The sequence below is a fragment of the Homarus americanus genome, unplaced genomic scaffold (genome assembly GCF_018991925.1).
Source record: "Homarus americanus isolate GMGI-L3 unplaced genomic scaffold, GMGI_Hamer_2.0 scaffold9741, whole genome shotgun sequence".
NCBI classification, from domain to species: Eukaryota; Metazoa; Arthropoda; class Malacostraca; order Decapoda; family Nephropidae; genus Homarus; species Homarus americanus.
In genome coordinates this window covers 58,375-76,187 of record NW_024747359.1, presented here as the reverse complement: position 1 = coordinate 76,187, position 17,813 = coordinate 58,375, and the positions used below count along the sequence as shown (strand labels likewise).

Sequence of the window (17,813 nt, the reverse complement as noted above, 5' to 3'; positions counted from 1 at the left end):
AGCAGTCAATGGTTTCGGAAAGAAAATTAAGTTTGTTTTCTTTACATGTAAGAAATTTTGCTTAATTTCGTCAATAAATGGTAAAAATACAGGCAAGTAAAAGACGTAAAGTTTGTGTTCAACAAACAAAACAAGTGTAATGAAAAATGAACATATTTCTCGTTCACCTTCGTCGACCATAAAGGCTCACAATCACCCCAGGTGGGTCAAAACCCTTGATCTGGGGAGATTAACTTGATTTGAAAGTGTCGAGGGTAGATCGTGGCTCAAGTGGTGATTACCGTCATTCTGGTCTATTCAGTTTTGGGGCATTAATCGGAAACGGCACGAGAGTCGAGACCATTGGCTCAGCTGTTATTAGTGAGATCAACACATGTTTGTACAGCGTCCAGTCTACGTTTTCTATAATGCCTTGGATATAACACTTATGCAAATGTTTATGCCCTAATATATCTTTTCAGTTTCGAAGTTATATTATTCTCCCTAAAATATCATTGCGCGTGTTGTCACTGTATCACTGAGCAATTAACCTGGAAATAAATTTAATCTCTTCTACCGCCCAGGCCATTTGCGTAGTTCCAATATTTATAACACGTTGGGCGTCTCTTTCTCCAATAACATAAAACGCAAACATAGATTATATACAAGTTTCAATTATCACTTTAAATAAAACGTCATAAAAATCAAGTTCCAATGAACACAGCACTAAATAACTCGAAGGCTGACATAAGATAGTGGCTTGAAACTAACCTTAGACGTCTACCAGCAATTACGATTTCATAAATCTACCTGTAGGTTCCCTATAAATTTCATGCAACAAAGATTATTTTTATGTTTTCAAGATTTTATCCACGTGTACTGTGTCAAACCAGCATTCTAGTGGGCTCAAGTGAGGGTCAGTGACAAACAAAACTCAGTCTAGATCAAAAGCCTCTTTCTTAAATTTCCTTTGTTTATCCTAGCCCTATCTAGCTACTTAATTTCTGTTATCTTAATCATGACATTAGTATGTATTGCATTAACATGAACATATACAAATATAGAGGTGTATGGTATGCAAATCCACACACACACACAGGAACCACTCTACTCCCGAACATTATTATGCTAATGCTGGATGTAAGTCAAAAGTGGAAGCTATAGAGGGTTTTCGTTTGAATCAATTTAGTTCTTTAGTGTTCTATTCATTGCTTTTTAAACCAGCTGAGATTTACGAGATTGACGTTAGTAAGGGACGAATGTGGTGGTAATGTAAGTTACCTCTCTCTCTCTCTCTCTCTCTCTCTCTCTCTCTCTCTCTCTCTCTCTCTCTCTCTCTCTCTGCGGTGGACGACTCAGTAGCTACCCAAAGAAGATACTGTACTTAACGATCGACGCCTGAGCAGCTCTTGTTTTAGGCCTAGTACTCATTTACGCTGGAAAGCGACCGAAATTAAGATAAGACATGCATTGAATTCTTTAACTTGTCAGACTTGAAATTAGGGACGATTGAAACCAGTACAGATACTGCTGCACACAGTGTAGTTACATACGATATGAGTCAATGACAATGACAAGAATTGATACGCAGTATAGCTAGCTAAGGTGGCGACAAGTGATGAGTGGAGCTGGAACAAGTTACAGTCTGGAGGATGAAACTAGACAACTAGTAAGTTGTGACAACCGAATCCTGGACAGGTCAGGACGTGCGTGAAAATGACCCATCGGCTGAGCCAGGCTTAGGAAGCCATCTGGAATGGTCTTGGAAATTGCAGATACCTTCCCGGGCAGGGTCCAGCCTTTCAGGCAGAGGAACGACACAGAGGTAAAACATATAACGTATACGATGGTCAGAAAATCGATACAGCGAACTCTGGCAGTATGTGGTGAAACCACTGTGACGTCATCGCGCGGAAACTTAATTACTGAGACGTCACTCAGTGACGTCATTGTGATTATATAAAAAGAGAAAACTAGGAAAATATCTTCCATTTTATAAAACATTGCGCTACAAATATTTTAGCCACTTCTAACTGTTTAATATCATTGTGTTAGATTTTATTTGTTCTTTACTGAGTGTTGATATAAACCATATGTTTAACACTCGATTTGTCATTCTCTTCTAATCCTTATGAGTCAAACTGAAAAAATGGTATAAATGTGACACCCATCTGCAAATTAGTTATTTGCGTATTCATCAGAGTAGAGTAGCCCTATGTTGGAATCTCCGGAATTCCCCCTCCAACCCTGGTAAGGCCATGACCCTTTTATTAATGAATAAACTAATGTACCAGAGTTTATTGACTGGTTCACTGGAATTTCACGAATTTTGATTAACCATGGTTGGTGTTGTCAGGTAGTGGCAACCACCAACAAGTATCACTATTAGGCCCCATATTTTCCTATACAGTTTACTATAATCCTCCGCAGTGTTTGCCATGTCCATAACTGCACAGGAAAAAACACCTTTCATTCTCTATTCAATAATGTAACTTCCTAACAAAACCAATGGCCCCTCGGGCGCTCTCAGCCACCCATCATAAGTGAGATTGAACTCCGTTTGCTTCCCTGTTGGGTGCTTTACCGTAATGCTTTGAGCTTTGGCTTACACTTACACGGGATGTATGGGGGTGACCAATAAACTAGCCCCCGTGCTGCGTAGGGCGAATCTGAATGTGCCTTCCACCTAAGGAATGAAGATTCGTCCCCCCTGCCTATTTCACTTTAAGAGTAACCACCCTAACAATAAAGTAACCTAACATAACCCAACACAACATAATCTAAATTACGGTTATGGGTAAAATGCTCCAATGTCTCGAAGATGAAAATTGTCTTGTTTTTTGTCTGAACCTATAAGCAAAAAAAAAAAAAAAAAAGCATCGAATTATGTCCTGTACTACAGGTATAAATTTACCTAAACCTAACCTAACCTAACTTAACCAATTTTAATATTCAGCAATTTAACATTGCCTAGCGTACTGTAGCATAACCTAACCGAACATTTCTTCTATTTTTCCCAAGGAAAAAATATTTAAATTGGAACGTAAAACTACCTCAGAATAATGTGTTTTTATTAAACAATTTTGAGGTTCGTCAGACAGAAAAGACAGAAAAAAAATAAACTTTTTGTATTATTCTCGGAGTTCTATATAATACGTAATTTATGATATGTAAACTGTTTTTACCCATATTGTAATATCTATTGTGTACATAATATGATGAATTTTCAATAAATCAACCAAGCAATCAATCATTTCAGATCTTTACCACTGACGTATTTAAGCAAGAATAAATGAGTGAAATTCAGAATTTGGGTTCTTGATCTTTCTTCATTAAAGGAGTACACATTGGTAGACCAAAAATTCCCCAAAGACAAGAAGGCCATATCTTCGTGGGAAGGCCACTCATCATTATGGGGTGGCCATTCTACCAACTTTTTAGAAAAAGTTTTTCAATACAATCTGGGATATAAAAAGTTCACAAACGTGAGAATTACAACTGAATTAGCTTAAAGTAACAAAATTCCTCACCGTGAACAGAGAATATCGTGATAGCAGCAAAGGTGAGCTCCTGTAAGTCAAGGCTTCATCACCACTGGAATTGGATGATTAAATCAAATTTGTGGGTCAGTACAGCTGCTAGCTAGATATAGTAGTGACACACTGTAGGCCTGAACAGAGACATACAGGCCCACAGCGTGTCACAACTGTATCTAGCTAGCAAGTAGCAACTCTAGCCTGTGTCTCTGCTCTAGCTCAGTGTGTCACAACTGTCGAGAATTGCGCCACTGGACGTCAGAATGTCATATTTATCTTTCAATCATCCCGTTATAATTTGGGGTATTGTTTTACTTTCACACAACCATGGATTCTAAGGAATTTCATCTTGGCAATCAACAGTTAGACAATTCTATGATACTCTTCTGCAATATTTATATATATATAATGTGTATTGGGGGTCCAAAGAGGTAAGGTTAGGTAAGTTAATTTTTAGGTAATTTGCGAGGGGAACGTCATAGAAGAAAAATTTCTTTTAATTGTCTAAACTATTGATTATAAAGATAAAATTCCTAATATTTCATGGTTGTATGAAGGTAAAATTTTACTTGATTTGGATATCATTTTATTTATATAACCATAACTGTATTCTAAGTCCAAAATCAAGTTATAATATTTGCGTTTTATTTATTAATTTTAGGGTATAGGGTTCGAGGGAGCAGAGAACACAAGGGAGTAAAAGTCACTTTTCTAAATAATCCGATAACAAATTTAGATATATTATAAAATAATTATACTTGCAAAATCTTAAAGTAATTCAGTATTAATTAATATATTTTAGTTTATTATTCATAGTTACTCTTTTATTATTGTCCTTATTTTCTATATTTCAAGAATTAAGTGAATGCGGTGTGTTAGAATGTCAACTCGCCTCGGCCGTACAGCTGTAAAGGTTTGTCATTCTGGCTTTTCAATCACTACTCCTCTCTTATAACAGTTTGTCCATGTATATTATATTGTTACCTGATTGTAATTGTGTGCATCTTTCTCTAATATGAAATAAGCAGTTAACCATTTCTCTGAAACTTCAAATGGAAGTAGGAACTAAAATCTTCATCTAGGTTTCTTCCTTGGTTTGTCCTCTGCTACAAGTTGAAGCATTTGCATCTGTTACCTCATTTGGGCACATGATTAAGAATTATTGTTGCACAGTCAAACAGTTGAATCAAGACCAACATGGGCCATGGCTAAATTGCACCACTTTACACTTACCCTCTTTCCCACTGATTGACTTGGACGGTCGGTCACATCTCTGTTACGTACTGTTGGCAAGTACTGGGCATTTACTACAAGCTCCAGGATGTATCTAACTGTGTCACTATTGGATAAGTCTGGTCTTGAATGAGCTCACAATCAGTGCCTTTCTTATGTGAAATTTCCATGATGTAAGGTAACACCACTACCACCAGAAGTTCTTTGATTTTGTACAATTTTTTCCACATATTCTTATCAGTATAGTAAGTATTTTAAACGTAGTCGATATTTTGCCGTGACCGGCAAGTTCCTAGTAATGCTTTATTACCGTGACTGTGCTCTGATTGGCTAAATACTTTCTGTTTAATATGACGGGGTCCTGCCTCCCTGCTAGGAATTTAGGTAAGGTTAGGTAGGTTTCTTAGGTTGTTTAGGTCAGGTTCTATTATGTTCTAGTAAACGTCGCCTCTTTTATAATGATTAAAACATCTGTGGAAAAGCTAACAAAATAGAACAACTCCTGGTTAGGTGTGTTTATAGCTACACAATGATCAACATGGCGAAATAATTGCCAAATGCCGCGAGAGTCATGGTCTCACATAGTTATCTTGTTGTTAGCTGGTAATGGACAATTATCCAATCAGAGCGCTCTCATGGTGAAATAGCGTTAGTAGGACCTTCGCCGGTCATTGCAAAATATCCACTGCCTATTTTAAAAGAGGCGACATTTACTAGAACATAATAGAACCTGACCTAACCAACCAAAGAAACCTACCCAACCTTACCTAACTTCCTAGCCAGGAGGCAGGACCCCTTCATATTAAACAGAAAGTACTGTACTTTGTTGAAGCGTCATGGTGTAATTTTACGTTTTTTGTGGACATGAGAGTACGCTCGGACCAAGCTGGTTGGTTTTAAACAAACACATGGTCTCGGCAGATTTTTCGGAGGAGTATTTACAGTAAATAATTTCTTCACATACAAAGCACGCAGAAACATCATTTTTGTGACATCCAATCAATTTTCACCTTGTTTTATCCCACAATTTCTCTCATCTTTCATGCCCTCCCCACTACAAGTGATTTATGATTGTAGATAAAGAAAATCTAAAAAAAGAAAATATTTATACAGAAATTAAAATAAACATTTGTTGCCTCTTTTAGAATACTTATTATAATGATAAGAATATTTATGGACAAAATCAAACAACTTCTGGTGTTAGCTGAGTTCTCATAAATTACTGTACCAAAATTTCTACTCGGGTGAAAATCTACCCATTTTCCCAACAATATCAACAAAACGGAGGAATATGCAAGTGACAACTAGCAATATCCTTCTTATTTTAAGGTACAGTCGCATTCAAGATTCTTCGAACACTGCTGGAGATAGATGGCAACTCAAAGCTGTTTGTTTACTATAGTATATACATAGTATAATGTAATACGAAACAACAAAGTCCAACCATTAATTATGCAACAGGAAACTAAGTAAACAAACACCGATAACCTTTTACATTCATTCTTAATTTTCACTACGTACTATAGTAAACAAACAGGCTTGAGTTGCCAGCTGTCTCCAGCAGTGTTCGAAGAATCCTGAACGAGACTGTACATTTACTTATAATCAACCAACAATAAAAAAAAAAATCAGTAATTTCTGAGAACAGCACTATTACTACAGGGAGTTACCTCTGTATATAGAGGGTGTTTTCCTATTTGATCTTCACTTTAATCAATTTCAGAAGGATTCATTAACAAGAAAATGCCCAAAAAATTTCAAGGAGAGAACAGCAAAGCAGCTATTGCAAGGGCTCGAAAAGCAGATATTGCAATACAGGAAAAACAGAAGAAAGATCAGATTCAAGAAGATGCACTTTGGGAAGATAATGACAAACATATCAAAAAGAAGACTGCAAGAAAGGTAAGACTACTATATTTATTACTGTACTACACCCTGGGGTCATGGGGGCTGTACATTGGATGCCCCCGCCTTAGAAGATGTCTGAGATGAAGTGTATGGTATTTGTGAGTCTGGTTTGTTATCAAGACAATCAAGGTACAGGTATGTAAGAAGCTGTGTAGCTCACAACTCATTAAACTGCCATTATGTTGGCTCCTTTTCTTCCTCTTTTGAGGGTAATATAGCTAGTGTAGGGTGAGTAGGTTAACCATGGTTGCCTCAATATGGTACTTTTTGGGGCAAACTCTCCTGGCTTTAGGAGCTTATTTTTCATTAGTCATTCATCATTGGGTTTGTTATAAATTGGGTTTCAATGATCACTCCTATCTTTTTCTCCCTTATAAACTGTTTCCCACAGTGGCACAGGGTGGCTGGAATCAAGAACAGCTTACTGTACACTCTTCTTTAATTCACTGTCATTTGTTTTCTCAAACTGATATGAAGATACCATTCGTACAGTATAGTAATCAATAAAATGTGTTGTATTCACAGGAGGACCGTGAAAAGAAGCGTCAAGCAGAACTAGAAAGGAAAGCACTAAATCGAGCTTTAGCAGAAATTGAAGAAGTTGAAGTTAATGTTCCTCAACCTACCCCACAAAAAGTGACACAGTTCCAGTTACAGGTAAGGTTAATAGTAATAATAATTAATGTGTAAGTAGTTAATTTGACCAAGGGTAGCTGACAAAGCCGTGAGATGTTTATAAAATATAAAGTTTTGTTACTGTGAAAATCTTCAAGGAATGAATAGGGATTGAGATCAATAGATATAGCCAACTTACAAGACAAGTGAGATGTGCAGCTGCTCCTATGGTTTGAAGTGTTTGTCCCTCTTTCTTCCTCTACTGTCTGTTGCAGATAGTCCTTTGCCTCTAAAAGCCCCCTTCTCTAAGACTATATTTGCAGTAGGTTAGATTTATTAGTCATCTAGATTAATCCTTGTTTCATATATCAAGGTTTTCTGAGTCCTTGCCTGATGGTTTGATGAGTGTTATTGGTCAAGCTGCCTAGTTCCAGGCTTAGTTGTACAATGGGATCTCAGGATCATTCCTCTACAGTATTTCTTCATTGATCCATGATGTGCATTAGGTTGAAGGGCAGTCAAGAGGGTTGAGCATTCATTTAATAATAATAATAAATAATAATAAACGGTTTATTAATAGAGTTGCAGCCGGTGGCTGAAAATATACAGACTTACATTTAATTTAGACATAATGATATAATATGCATTGAATACATTTACAGGGCTGTACAGTACATAAATCAGGAGTTGTTTATTATTTTAACAATAGATGGGATGGTGCTGTTCTTATATCTATCGGTGCGGGCTCTAATGGGCTGAATTTTGTTGTAGTGGCGGACTGCACGAGTTGGGTGGGGGGCTGCAGGTGGCAGGAGGTGGCGATGGCGAGGGTGGTGCAGTAGTCCACGGCCAAACCTTTCCAGTGCTTGGTGGTGGAGGTCACTGAGGGATGGCATTTCCAGGGTGGAGAGAGCGTTGGTGTAGCCGGAGTATTCTGTGCCGAGCCTGATTCTGCAGGCCCTTTTCTGTACCTTCTCTAGCTGACGTTGTTGGGTGGAGTTGAGAGGAGACGCCCAGGCTGGTGACGCATACGTTAGTTTGGGGAGAATAAAGGCGTTGTAGATGGTCCTCAGCTCTGGCGTGGGTGTCCCAAGTGACCTAAGTCTTCGTAGCATGTAGAGACGGTACGAGGCTGCCTTGACTGTGTTATTTACATGGGCCTTCCAGTCAAGTTTGTTGTCTATAGTTACACCCAGGAGTTTGGCAGACTGCACCAGCTGGAGAGGATGGGCACCCACTGTGACTGCTGGGGCTTGCACTGGAGTGGTGGCGGTATTGATGTGCATGACTACGGTTTTGGTGTGGTTGATGGTGACCTTGTTCTCCGTAGTCCATGCCTGTAGCCTGTCCAGGGTGCCTTGGAGCGATGAGTAGTCTGGTGCGGTGTTGTCCACTGAAACCCCCACAGTGCAGTCATCCACGTACTTCCTCTCCTGAATCTGCCATTACTGTAAGATTGAAAGAAAGAATTTTCAAATTTGTGACAGATTTGCAGTTTTTTTTAACTAGTATTATTGTTTATTTTCAGAAAATCAAAGAAAAACAAACGGAACAACAATCCCGAAAAGTTGCAACAGAAGATTCCCAAACACATTTGGATGTACCTCTTGTAGAGAACCTCAATAGAACAGATGATGAAATTGTGTCTGCAAGTGGTGTTGATGCTGCAATTGCTGCCTTGAGGTATGTAGTGAGACAGGGTTCATCAATTACATAGTGAAAGGGGTAGGGGAGATAGTCTACTAATCACTTGTGTATGGGCTTTCTTCTCTGCTGAATAAAATTGTCTGGCATTGGCCAAATAAATATTGTATTAAAAGTGGCATCCCCCATAGTAAAGGGGTTAAACCATATTGAGTGCACCTAACCTGAACAAGTGTAGAAAATGGTGATTGGGATAAAAATTTAAGGCAAATCACTGCTGTGTGCAGATAACATTGCTTTGTTGGGTTATTCAGAAGAAAAATTACAACTTTTAGTGAATAAGTTTAGAAGAGCATTTTTGTTGTAGAAAGTTAATAGTGAAAGTGAACATAAAGGAAATATTAGTTTGAATGACGGAGGTGAAATGTGTCTGGTGTGGGAAATGATGTATCAGTAAGTGGAATAATGAGTGAGAGTCAGTTGCAAAATATTGGAAAGAAATAAGGTAATAGGTGCATTGAAAATTGTATGGTGAGAGAACTGTCTGTATGGGGAATTGTTGAGCTGGCATTATTTTATGTTAGTGAAGCATGGACTTTAAATGTAAGAGAGAGAAACATATATTGAAGCTACAAAAATGACGTATACTGTATAGTAGTACAGTACTTAAGAATAATTTGGGGTAAATAAGAATGTGGAAACCAAAAGAAGTGTCAGAAGGGGAAGAGTTGGCCAGGGTCTTTTAAGGTGTATATGAACATTAAGAGAATAACAGGTGAAAATTTACTGTAAAACATGGTGTAAAATTCATAGGTGGATGTTAGTGGGGAAAAAAGGTGATGGAAAGATTAGGAGTAAAGGGAGTGACAATTCAGGAAGCTCTGGGGATTTATGAGTGATAGGAAAGCATAGTGTTGATTGGTGTATGAGTAAAAGGAAGTTACAGTAGAAACAATGAATGGTTGAAGGGAGAGTCTAGTTTGCTCATGGCTTTGGCCACCAGGTAGTGCACTATAGTGGGAAAGGGCCTGGGGAAAAAAATTTATTCGCTGTCTTTTTCATTCTCTGAACATTTATTTAGTGAAAGTTGATGATACTTTTAGTATTCTACCTCATTCAAGGGAGTGGAAATAATCAGATTACTGTATACATGTACTGCAATGAATACTGTATGGCAAAAAAAAAAGAACTTGGTTCACTTATGCTGCATTCTTTCTTATTTCAGTGTACAAGATGACTCTTCTGACCGTCATCCAGAAAAGAGAATGGTTGCTGCATTTAAGGCCTTTGAAGCAGTGAGACTTCCACAGATTAAGAAAGAGAATCCTAACTCTCGGTTGTCTCAGCAGAAACAACAGTTACGGAAGGAATGGCAGAAAAGTCCTGACAATCCTATTAATAAAAGACAACTCAATCAATAACTCAGTCAAATTAATGACGACATTACCTTGGGTTATAGATTGGTTGAAGATTACTTTTCAGGTGAGTGAAGTAAAGAATATGCAAACAAATACATTAGGTGAATAAAACACTTACCCAGCTCTCTTGATTACATGGATGGTATATGCTCAAAAAAAAGTCTTCCTTTACAAGACTTTTCCAAAATATTTTTGAAACTTTTATGTTCAAGACTGGATCCTTGTACTGTGCCTGCATTTTCTATTGCCCAAGACCTAGCAAAAGTTTACAAATCGATATAACTGTCACCTAATACTAAGACTAAAAAACATATTCCCAGTCGTGTTGAGTCCCAAGGCTTGAACAGTCTTCTTACAAAATGTGAATGCATTGTTGTATTTATTAGATGTTGTCATTCATGATGTTAGTCTGCCATACCACCCTATTTCTTTGGTTGGTCCATTTATGTATTTTTCGGTGGAATCTTGATGGTCCAACAATTTTTATTCTGAAATATAAAAAAATCAGCACATTTTCAAAATATTGACATAAGTTTTAGTATCCAGAAAAATCTGAAATTTTGAACACCTGGTAGTAGTTCCTGGTGTTGTCTGTCACTGAGGTTGCCTATGTACCCAGCCCACCAAACTCTTGTTTTCCAGTTGTTGGCTGTGTAGTGTTGTGTCGTGTCTAGCAATTACATTAATAAATTCATAATTTTTCCTTTTTCATAATGGTTTCTAATAAGAGACCAATGCCCAGTTATGGGTGAAATGATGAAGATACTGTTGTAAACTAGAATGTTCTGGTTTGTTGTGACAGTGATTATTATTTGTCCAAGGAGAAGATATGGGTGAAGGATATGCTTGCTGATCACTTTAATTGCTTTATCGAGCCAGAGAGCCTCATAACTCAACAGGTTGTTCTGAATGTCTACAGGATTCATGGGAAGCTGATAAAGGAGAGGCCCAAATGATATTGCAGGAATTGTTTTTATACCAATACAAAGGGACACAACTTTACCATCCCCCCCCCCCTCTTTTATTACTTTCCATCTTTTTCCACCTCTCTACCTCCATCCCTCGTTTTCCCCACACCAATGAGGAAGTGCAGTTATTATATTCTAATGATTTCGATCAGTTACAGCTACAAGCCTAACCATTATTGCTACATAATTTAATCCATCCACTTTCTTCATCATCAGTACTGTAACAGTACTTTATTTTTGGTGGGGGGGGGGGACTGTACATAAAACAATATTGATCAATTTAGGCTGCATTAGTCTTGGTTTCTGGACCCATATACACTTTTCTACTCTGAAAACTGGACAATTCTGAGATGTTACACCTGTTTGGCCCCAACCATGCCAGATTATTGAGGCTCCACTCTTTATGTATTTGTGTATTAACTTTTCTTTTTTAATTTGCTCAGTACAGTATTACTGTTTGCTTGATGATGCTTTTAGTGTCAAATTATTTGATTTATTGCCTTGATACTAGTATCCTTAGGAGAGTATTGTCTGCAGCTATTGTTTTTGTTGGATATTACTTAAGAGATGAAGATTATAGATTATGTTGCTTTTTGATTGTGGAGGAACATAAATGTACGCTCCAAAAAGTATCTTTACGATTTCGTGTGAGACAATATAACATAACAGACGAAGAATTTTGACAACTACCGAGACAACTGGAGTCTGGTGGTCATTTTGAAATTCATTGGACCCCTCCGTAAAGATACTTTTTGGAATGAGTGTACCTCAGCCATCAAACTTAACAGTTCAGGGACATTTACAAGATTAGAGGATTACAGGATTATAATCAAGTCATTGCAGACCTTTTTGTAAATCTGTAGAATCTTGATCATAGTACTATATTGTGTCTGTTCCTTTGAGGTTTCACCCAGGGATGATAGTTTTTTTTACACCTTTTACCATATCCATTCATTGGCAAAGTTGCTAATGATAATTGATGTGTTAGTGGTCATCCTGTCTACCTGGGAAGCATCTCAGAACATGGACATTTGCTTTCATATTCTGCAGTGTATCATCAGTAAGTCTTACCCCGACTATAGAGAATAAGTAGTGTTTTTGCTGAATTTTCACTCAGTTAACCTTTAAATGGCAGCCATCATCAGTAGTAGATAGCTGTAAGGATGGCAGTGATCATCAAGGGATGTTTCATGTTCCTTGCTTTCCATTTTTTTTTAATATTGGGTGTAGGAAGGAATCCTTAATCACCAGTCCATGGTTAAAAATGTAAGTTCTAGAGGGTGAGCTCAGTGATGATTATTGTTAGGATTCATTTTTAAAGGTGATCACTATTTAAATGTAAGCCACAATAATGTAATGATCAACATAAGACTCAGAAACTGGTGGAGAAGTGTCTGTCTCTTAGAGAATGCTGTATAAATACAGTGAACCCCTGCAGTTCTGCAGACTTAATTTTAATATGATACGTCCTTTTGACCAAAAACCACCTTTGTGACCCTTAACATGGCCCATAAAAACGTAAGGCCTAAATATGATGATGAATTTAGAAGAATATGCTGTATTATAACATAAACCACTGGCTTTATCACATACCGGTACAGCATTTTACTGTTTATATTTTAAAGTGGTGGTATATCAGTATCATGTACAGTAAACCCTCGAAGATCCGGACCTGGGAAATCCGGATTTTAGAAGATCCGGACAAAAAATTTGGGGGGGTCTGGGCTAAGAAGCCTCCTAGACGTTTACCTAAGAGCATTCCCAAACCAGAGCAAAGAACATTTTAGGCCCGTGGGCGCTGCTTGACCCGTCAGTTGCTTGGACACAAGTGCCCAAGGAGGTGGGAAACTTAAACAGAGTTGACAATTGTTGTTTGTGAGAATATTATTTCATTCACTCTAGAAATGATACAATGTTTCTTATTATGTTATCATAGGTAAATGCATGGTTTATATACAGTAATTGGTTTATCACTACATTAGTATACAGTACTGTATTTTTTGGTGTTTCTTATATAATTTATTATTCACTGGAAAATCCGGACAGGTGGTCCCGGCTTTTAATCCGGATCTTTGAGGGTTCACTGCACCTCAAAATAAATGTACTACCCCCCTGTACTAACATGGTACAATATTGAGACTTCCCATAACATTTATTACAAAAGGTTACCCCATCCTTGTAATACTATTCACATTAACTTCATACATCCCTAATTATAATATTGCTTATACAGTACTTGTACTTTTGCTTATCTCTCCAAAAAGAAAAGGGTGCAGTGTTCATTAACTCTCAAGATTCATCAATTACAAAATATTTTACTTTGAGACATTTCACTACAAACAAATTCTCCATGATCCCAATTTTCAACAAACAGTGAGGAAACTTGGGTTGCAGATAACACACACGCTATCTTTTATGGTGTTGAGTTTATCTAATACAGTACAGTACTGTAATGAATAATAATAAATTCCCTTACTACTCCACTGCTTCCCTCTGGTAACAATGAGCTGCATTTAATTGATTTTCTCTAATATTTGTTTTATGTATTTACTGTACTGTACTGAACTGTACTATGTTTTTTTAATGGAATTACAAGGATGAAATTGATTGCTTTGAAGTACAGTGCATTTCCTTTTTTCAATTAATCTGAGGATTTGAAGTTTTGCATGATAGATAGGAATAACCATGAGAAACTTACAGGGTTTACTGTTCATGCCCAGTCATTATTGTAGGAAGACACAGTAAAGGTGTCCTACTGTGTTTTCTTGTTAATGGCTACAAAGTAACACAAAGCAGATATAACAAATGTTCTAAGAATAGATTAATACATATACTTGATTATATTGTATTTGGATGAATATTGGTGAGTGTTTCAAATATATTGTTTTCCTCCTTTATCAATATGTTCATTTATTTGTTTTGTGAACTTATAATAAAGTTTAAAGGATTGATAAAGTTTTCATATTTTGCTAAATTAATTTCTCATGCTAGGTTGTGTTTGGGGTTTGATAAGAAAAATTTGTAACATGATTTTAAAGTACTGTATGTTCATGATCTCAGACTGTACTGCTGTGCAATAATTGTGACAGATATATGGCCTGAAGCCTCTAAACATATGACTTGATTAATACACACTAATCCTGGCAGGTTGTAGACTTGGGTAACATTTGATTAGATTTACTCAAGGAACACTCTAAATACTGTATTCTTCCTTTCTCACAGTCACAACCAACATCCTTAAAATGGGAGAACAAGAAGCAGAGGGAGGAGATTCCCAAGCCTTGAAATCACTAGCATTTGTGTACTTCCTTAGTTATGGGTCAGCCATCATGGATCTAGGATCAGTTCTTACCTCCTTGCCATTTCCATTCATGAGCAACATGTTCAGTGTTATATTGAAACGCACAGTTTTAGGTGTTGTAATGAAAGTTAAAATTGCAATTTACCCTTCCTTTTTTACACTATCTTGCAAGTGCTGTTCAGCAAAGTTGACATTTGAATGACGGGATCTGGAGAAGACCTTCATTCAAAAGTAGGGGATACTACGTAAGTGATATCCCTGTTAGCCGGAATAATTGGTGCAGAGATCTTCCAAGGATGAAAGCTTCTGGATGACGAGACGATTCTCTCAAACCTGGAAAACCCCACATCCCTGGAATTTCCTTTTTCTCAATGTACCACTTTGCCTGCAGGTTTGTGGGGGAAAATAATTTGTCAATGTCTGCAGTGTTGCAGAATTCTAGGACCCAATTTTTAAAGCATATTTGTACTGTAAAGTATAATACCAGTGGAACATGGTTTATGGTGGAAACCTTCAGAAATACACCAGTAGACAATATAAACACTGGGAAGCACTTCCAAGATCTGGATGGTGAATCCAGAATTAATTTTGTCTTTATTGGTAATGGATTTTTTGGCTGTAATGTATTTGGACTTTCCAAATACATGGTCTAACTGTTAATACTTTAGCCCATCTTATTAATGAGGCCTCTTCTGCTAATCTTTTCCACAGAGGTGTTCAGTAACTTGTTTTAGCTGTTTTTTCTTAAATGTCCCTCGTGTTAATTAGAGGTTTCTCGGTCCATTGAGCTGGTCTAGAATTCGAGAGAAACCTTTGTTTAGGAGTTATGAATATTCTTTTATAAAGGCAACTTTATGCTCTTAGGAGAGGTAACAAGTTTGTTTCTTTAGGTCTTTTACTTTCCTGGTCAATTTTTAGGCGCTGAATCTTTTTTGTTTTATAATAGGCTTGAAGAGTTTCATTTCCAGACATAGAAACTGGATGAGGGATCTCATCATTCCCTTTCCACAGTAATAGATACAAATAGAGTCGAGAAAAGTTTGACCAGTAATCCTTAATTCTTAACCATTGATCGAAATGTCCTTTGAGGGGTTGCCTCCAGTACTATATACTGTATTATAGTGAAATCATTGACCTCACTCAACCTCATGTGCATAACCCAAGGAAAAAAGTGACTTCTTTGGTCTTCCTTTGGAGTATAGCAATGAAATTCTTTCATCAAAGAGGAGCTTGGATATTGGTAAACCTGTTCATCTCCAGATACTGTACTAATGAGTAGATAAGACTACTGGGCTGCTGGACTGTGTTACTGTACCGGGGAGCCTGTAAGAATTTTCTTTTAACCTAGTTCACAGAATAACAGGTGAGAGTCATGCTAATATGTGGAACTTCATGCCTTTCTCTTCCCTTTGTATCAGTAGCTTGAAGTATATGAGTAGCCTTATCCAATGGATATTATAATTGAGGGATTGATCCTTAAATCCCATTTTACAGTGAAGGATGGATCAGACAACTCAGATCCCTCTCTCTTCCCTTCGGGTGTTGAGGTGAGCTGGAACTGAGGAGTGTTGGAACCATTACCCAGTTTTTAACCACAGTCATGGGGAAAATGTGTATTAGTGCTGTTGGTGAGGACTCTCGGGTCTTGACCTAACTGACAAGTGATTTATCCAGCTACAGTATCCCTTCATTAGGGGCATTGGTGAGTTAGTAGATTGACTATTCCAGGTACTGTATTTGGAATATATTGTAGTCCCAGTCATGCAAGTTAGGGATCCTAGGAACCTCAAGGTATCTTCTGCCTGAAGACTTGTTGATGCAGTACTTGAGTAATCTGATGCATGTTTAGGATCCATCCCTTATTTAACCAAGTAGAATAATGTTTTCCCTCCATGTTCATTTTTCCACTAAGTTTAATCAGTTTATTCCTGTGCCTTATATCCAGAAAAAATTATTTCAAATCCATGTCCTCAGTTTTACAAACTTTATTCTTAGGTAGCCTTTACGTAGCTTAGGATTTTTAGTTAGTTTCTTGGAGGTTTCTATTTGTTTTTGTATTATTAGAACATGTTCAGATTGAAATTTAGAGCTTCTCTGGTGTCCCTGTGTTTTCTTATAATTACTGCACAGTACTAGGCAAAGAACCGACATTAGTTTGACTAAAGTTCAAGGACTTACACTGTAAAGGTCACTTTAAAAGGCATTTCATAATTTTTATTGTAAGTGATGCCAAGTACGTATTGTTAGATTGTGTCTTCCAATCGTATTTAGCACAACTTAGTCAAAAACTAACCAGGCTTTGCGTGTTACTCGAGCCTCCTGACTGTAGGCTTATTTATATAATGGAATTCTAGGATCAATCTTCCATTTATGTAATGTGAATATACTTTTAATCCATATTCCATGTATAAGTTGTGAAATTAAATGATTTTTGTAAGCAATATTATAGTCTTAAACACTTTTAGTGAGTTATCCTAATAAAATGTTCTAAAATTTTTTAGATAATTACAGTAGAACACAATTTAAAAATTATTTTCTTCGTGGACTGCTTTTTACGTTTTGTAAAATAACCTTTACTATTTTTAAAATACAAATCAACAAATATTTCCAAGTTGTCAGGCATTCATACAGTAGTGGTCTGCAGCTCAAGTGCTTGCTGAAGATTTGACATGCTTCACTTTACCCTGAGTATGGCAACAAGCAAACATACTAAAAAAACATGATACTCAGTGTTTTAGGAAATTTTACCAACTTTCATTAGTGTTAATTGTTAAAGTGATTTAAAAATTTTAGGAACATTACACCCAGTCCTGTAAAGAATTTATTCAGGATCATTATGGCATGTATTCATGTATCGAAAAAAAATTAGAACAGACACTGTGAATAAAATTGTTGCCACTTTTTTGCTAGCTGTAAATTGTTCACTCATGCCTGCAGTCTAAATGTAATGGGAGTGTTTGTCGTTGTGAGGTGAGATGAGATGATATCACATACTTTAGAGTCGAGATGAAATGTGTAGATTAAACTCTCGGAAAAATTCCCCCAGCACCCAAAAACATTCCGTGGATGTGGGATAGTGTCTGTCCGTGCGAGGAGCATAATTTAGACCCGCTGAAATTTCCCCATTGCAGGTGAACCCAGATAACTGACATTCCATTGACTGTTGATTCGTATAACCAACAATTACATATACGGGAAATACCCTGCAAGT

The 17,813-nt window shown here is 37.1% G+C and overlaps 1 protein-coding gene across 4 annotated transcripts; it reads left to right on the top strand.

Moving 5' to 3' along the window:
• The first annotated feature begins 4,370 nt into the window (after window positions 1-4,370).
• Window positions 4,371-17,043, top strand: LOC121879578 (coiled-coil domain-containing protein 124-like). Of its 4 annotated transcripts, XR_006091370.1 has the most exons (6): window positions 4,371-4,428; window positions 6,472-6,650; window positions 7,182-7,313; window positions 8,800-8,954; window positions 10,141-10,397; window positions 14,524-17,043. XR_006091370.1 is itself a non-coding variant. In XM_042386249.1 (5 exons), the coding sequence occupies exons 2-5, from the start codon at window positions 6,492-6,494 to the stop codon at window positions 10,334-10,336; spliced, it is 642 nt and encodes a 213-aa protein (XP_042242183.1). In that variant the 5' UTR covers window positions 4,371-4,428; window positions 6,472-6,491; the 3' UTR covers window positions 10,337-17,043. The 4 variants fall into 4 exon arrangements, 3 of the variants coding, with proteins under 3 accessions (XP_042242183.1, XP_042242184.1, XP_042242185.1); XM_042386249.1 differs by having other exon boundaries at window positions 10,141-17,043; XM_042386250.1 differs by having other exon boundaries at window positions 4,389-4,428; window positions 6,475-6,650; window positions 10,141-17,043.
• The last annotated feature ends 770 nt before the right edge of the window (window positions 17,044-17,813 follow it).

Coding starts and splice junctions, on each gene's coding strand:
- LOC121879578 (XM_042386249.1), top strand. CDS start 6,492: ATGCCCAAAAAATTTCAAGGAGAGAACAGCAAAGCAGCTATTGCAAGG. Junction 6,651..7,181: donor AAAAGAAGACTGCAAGAAAG/GTAAGACTACTA, acceptor TTGTATTCACAG/GAGGACCGTGAAAAGAAGCG. Junction 7,314..8,799: donor TGACACAGTTCCAGTTACAG/GTAAGGTTAATA, acceptor GTTTATTTTCAG/AAAATCAAAGAAAAACAAAC.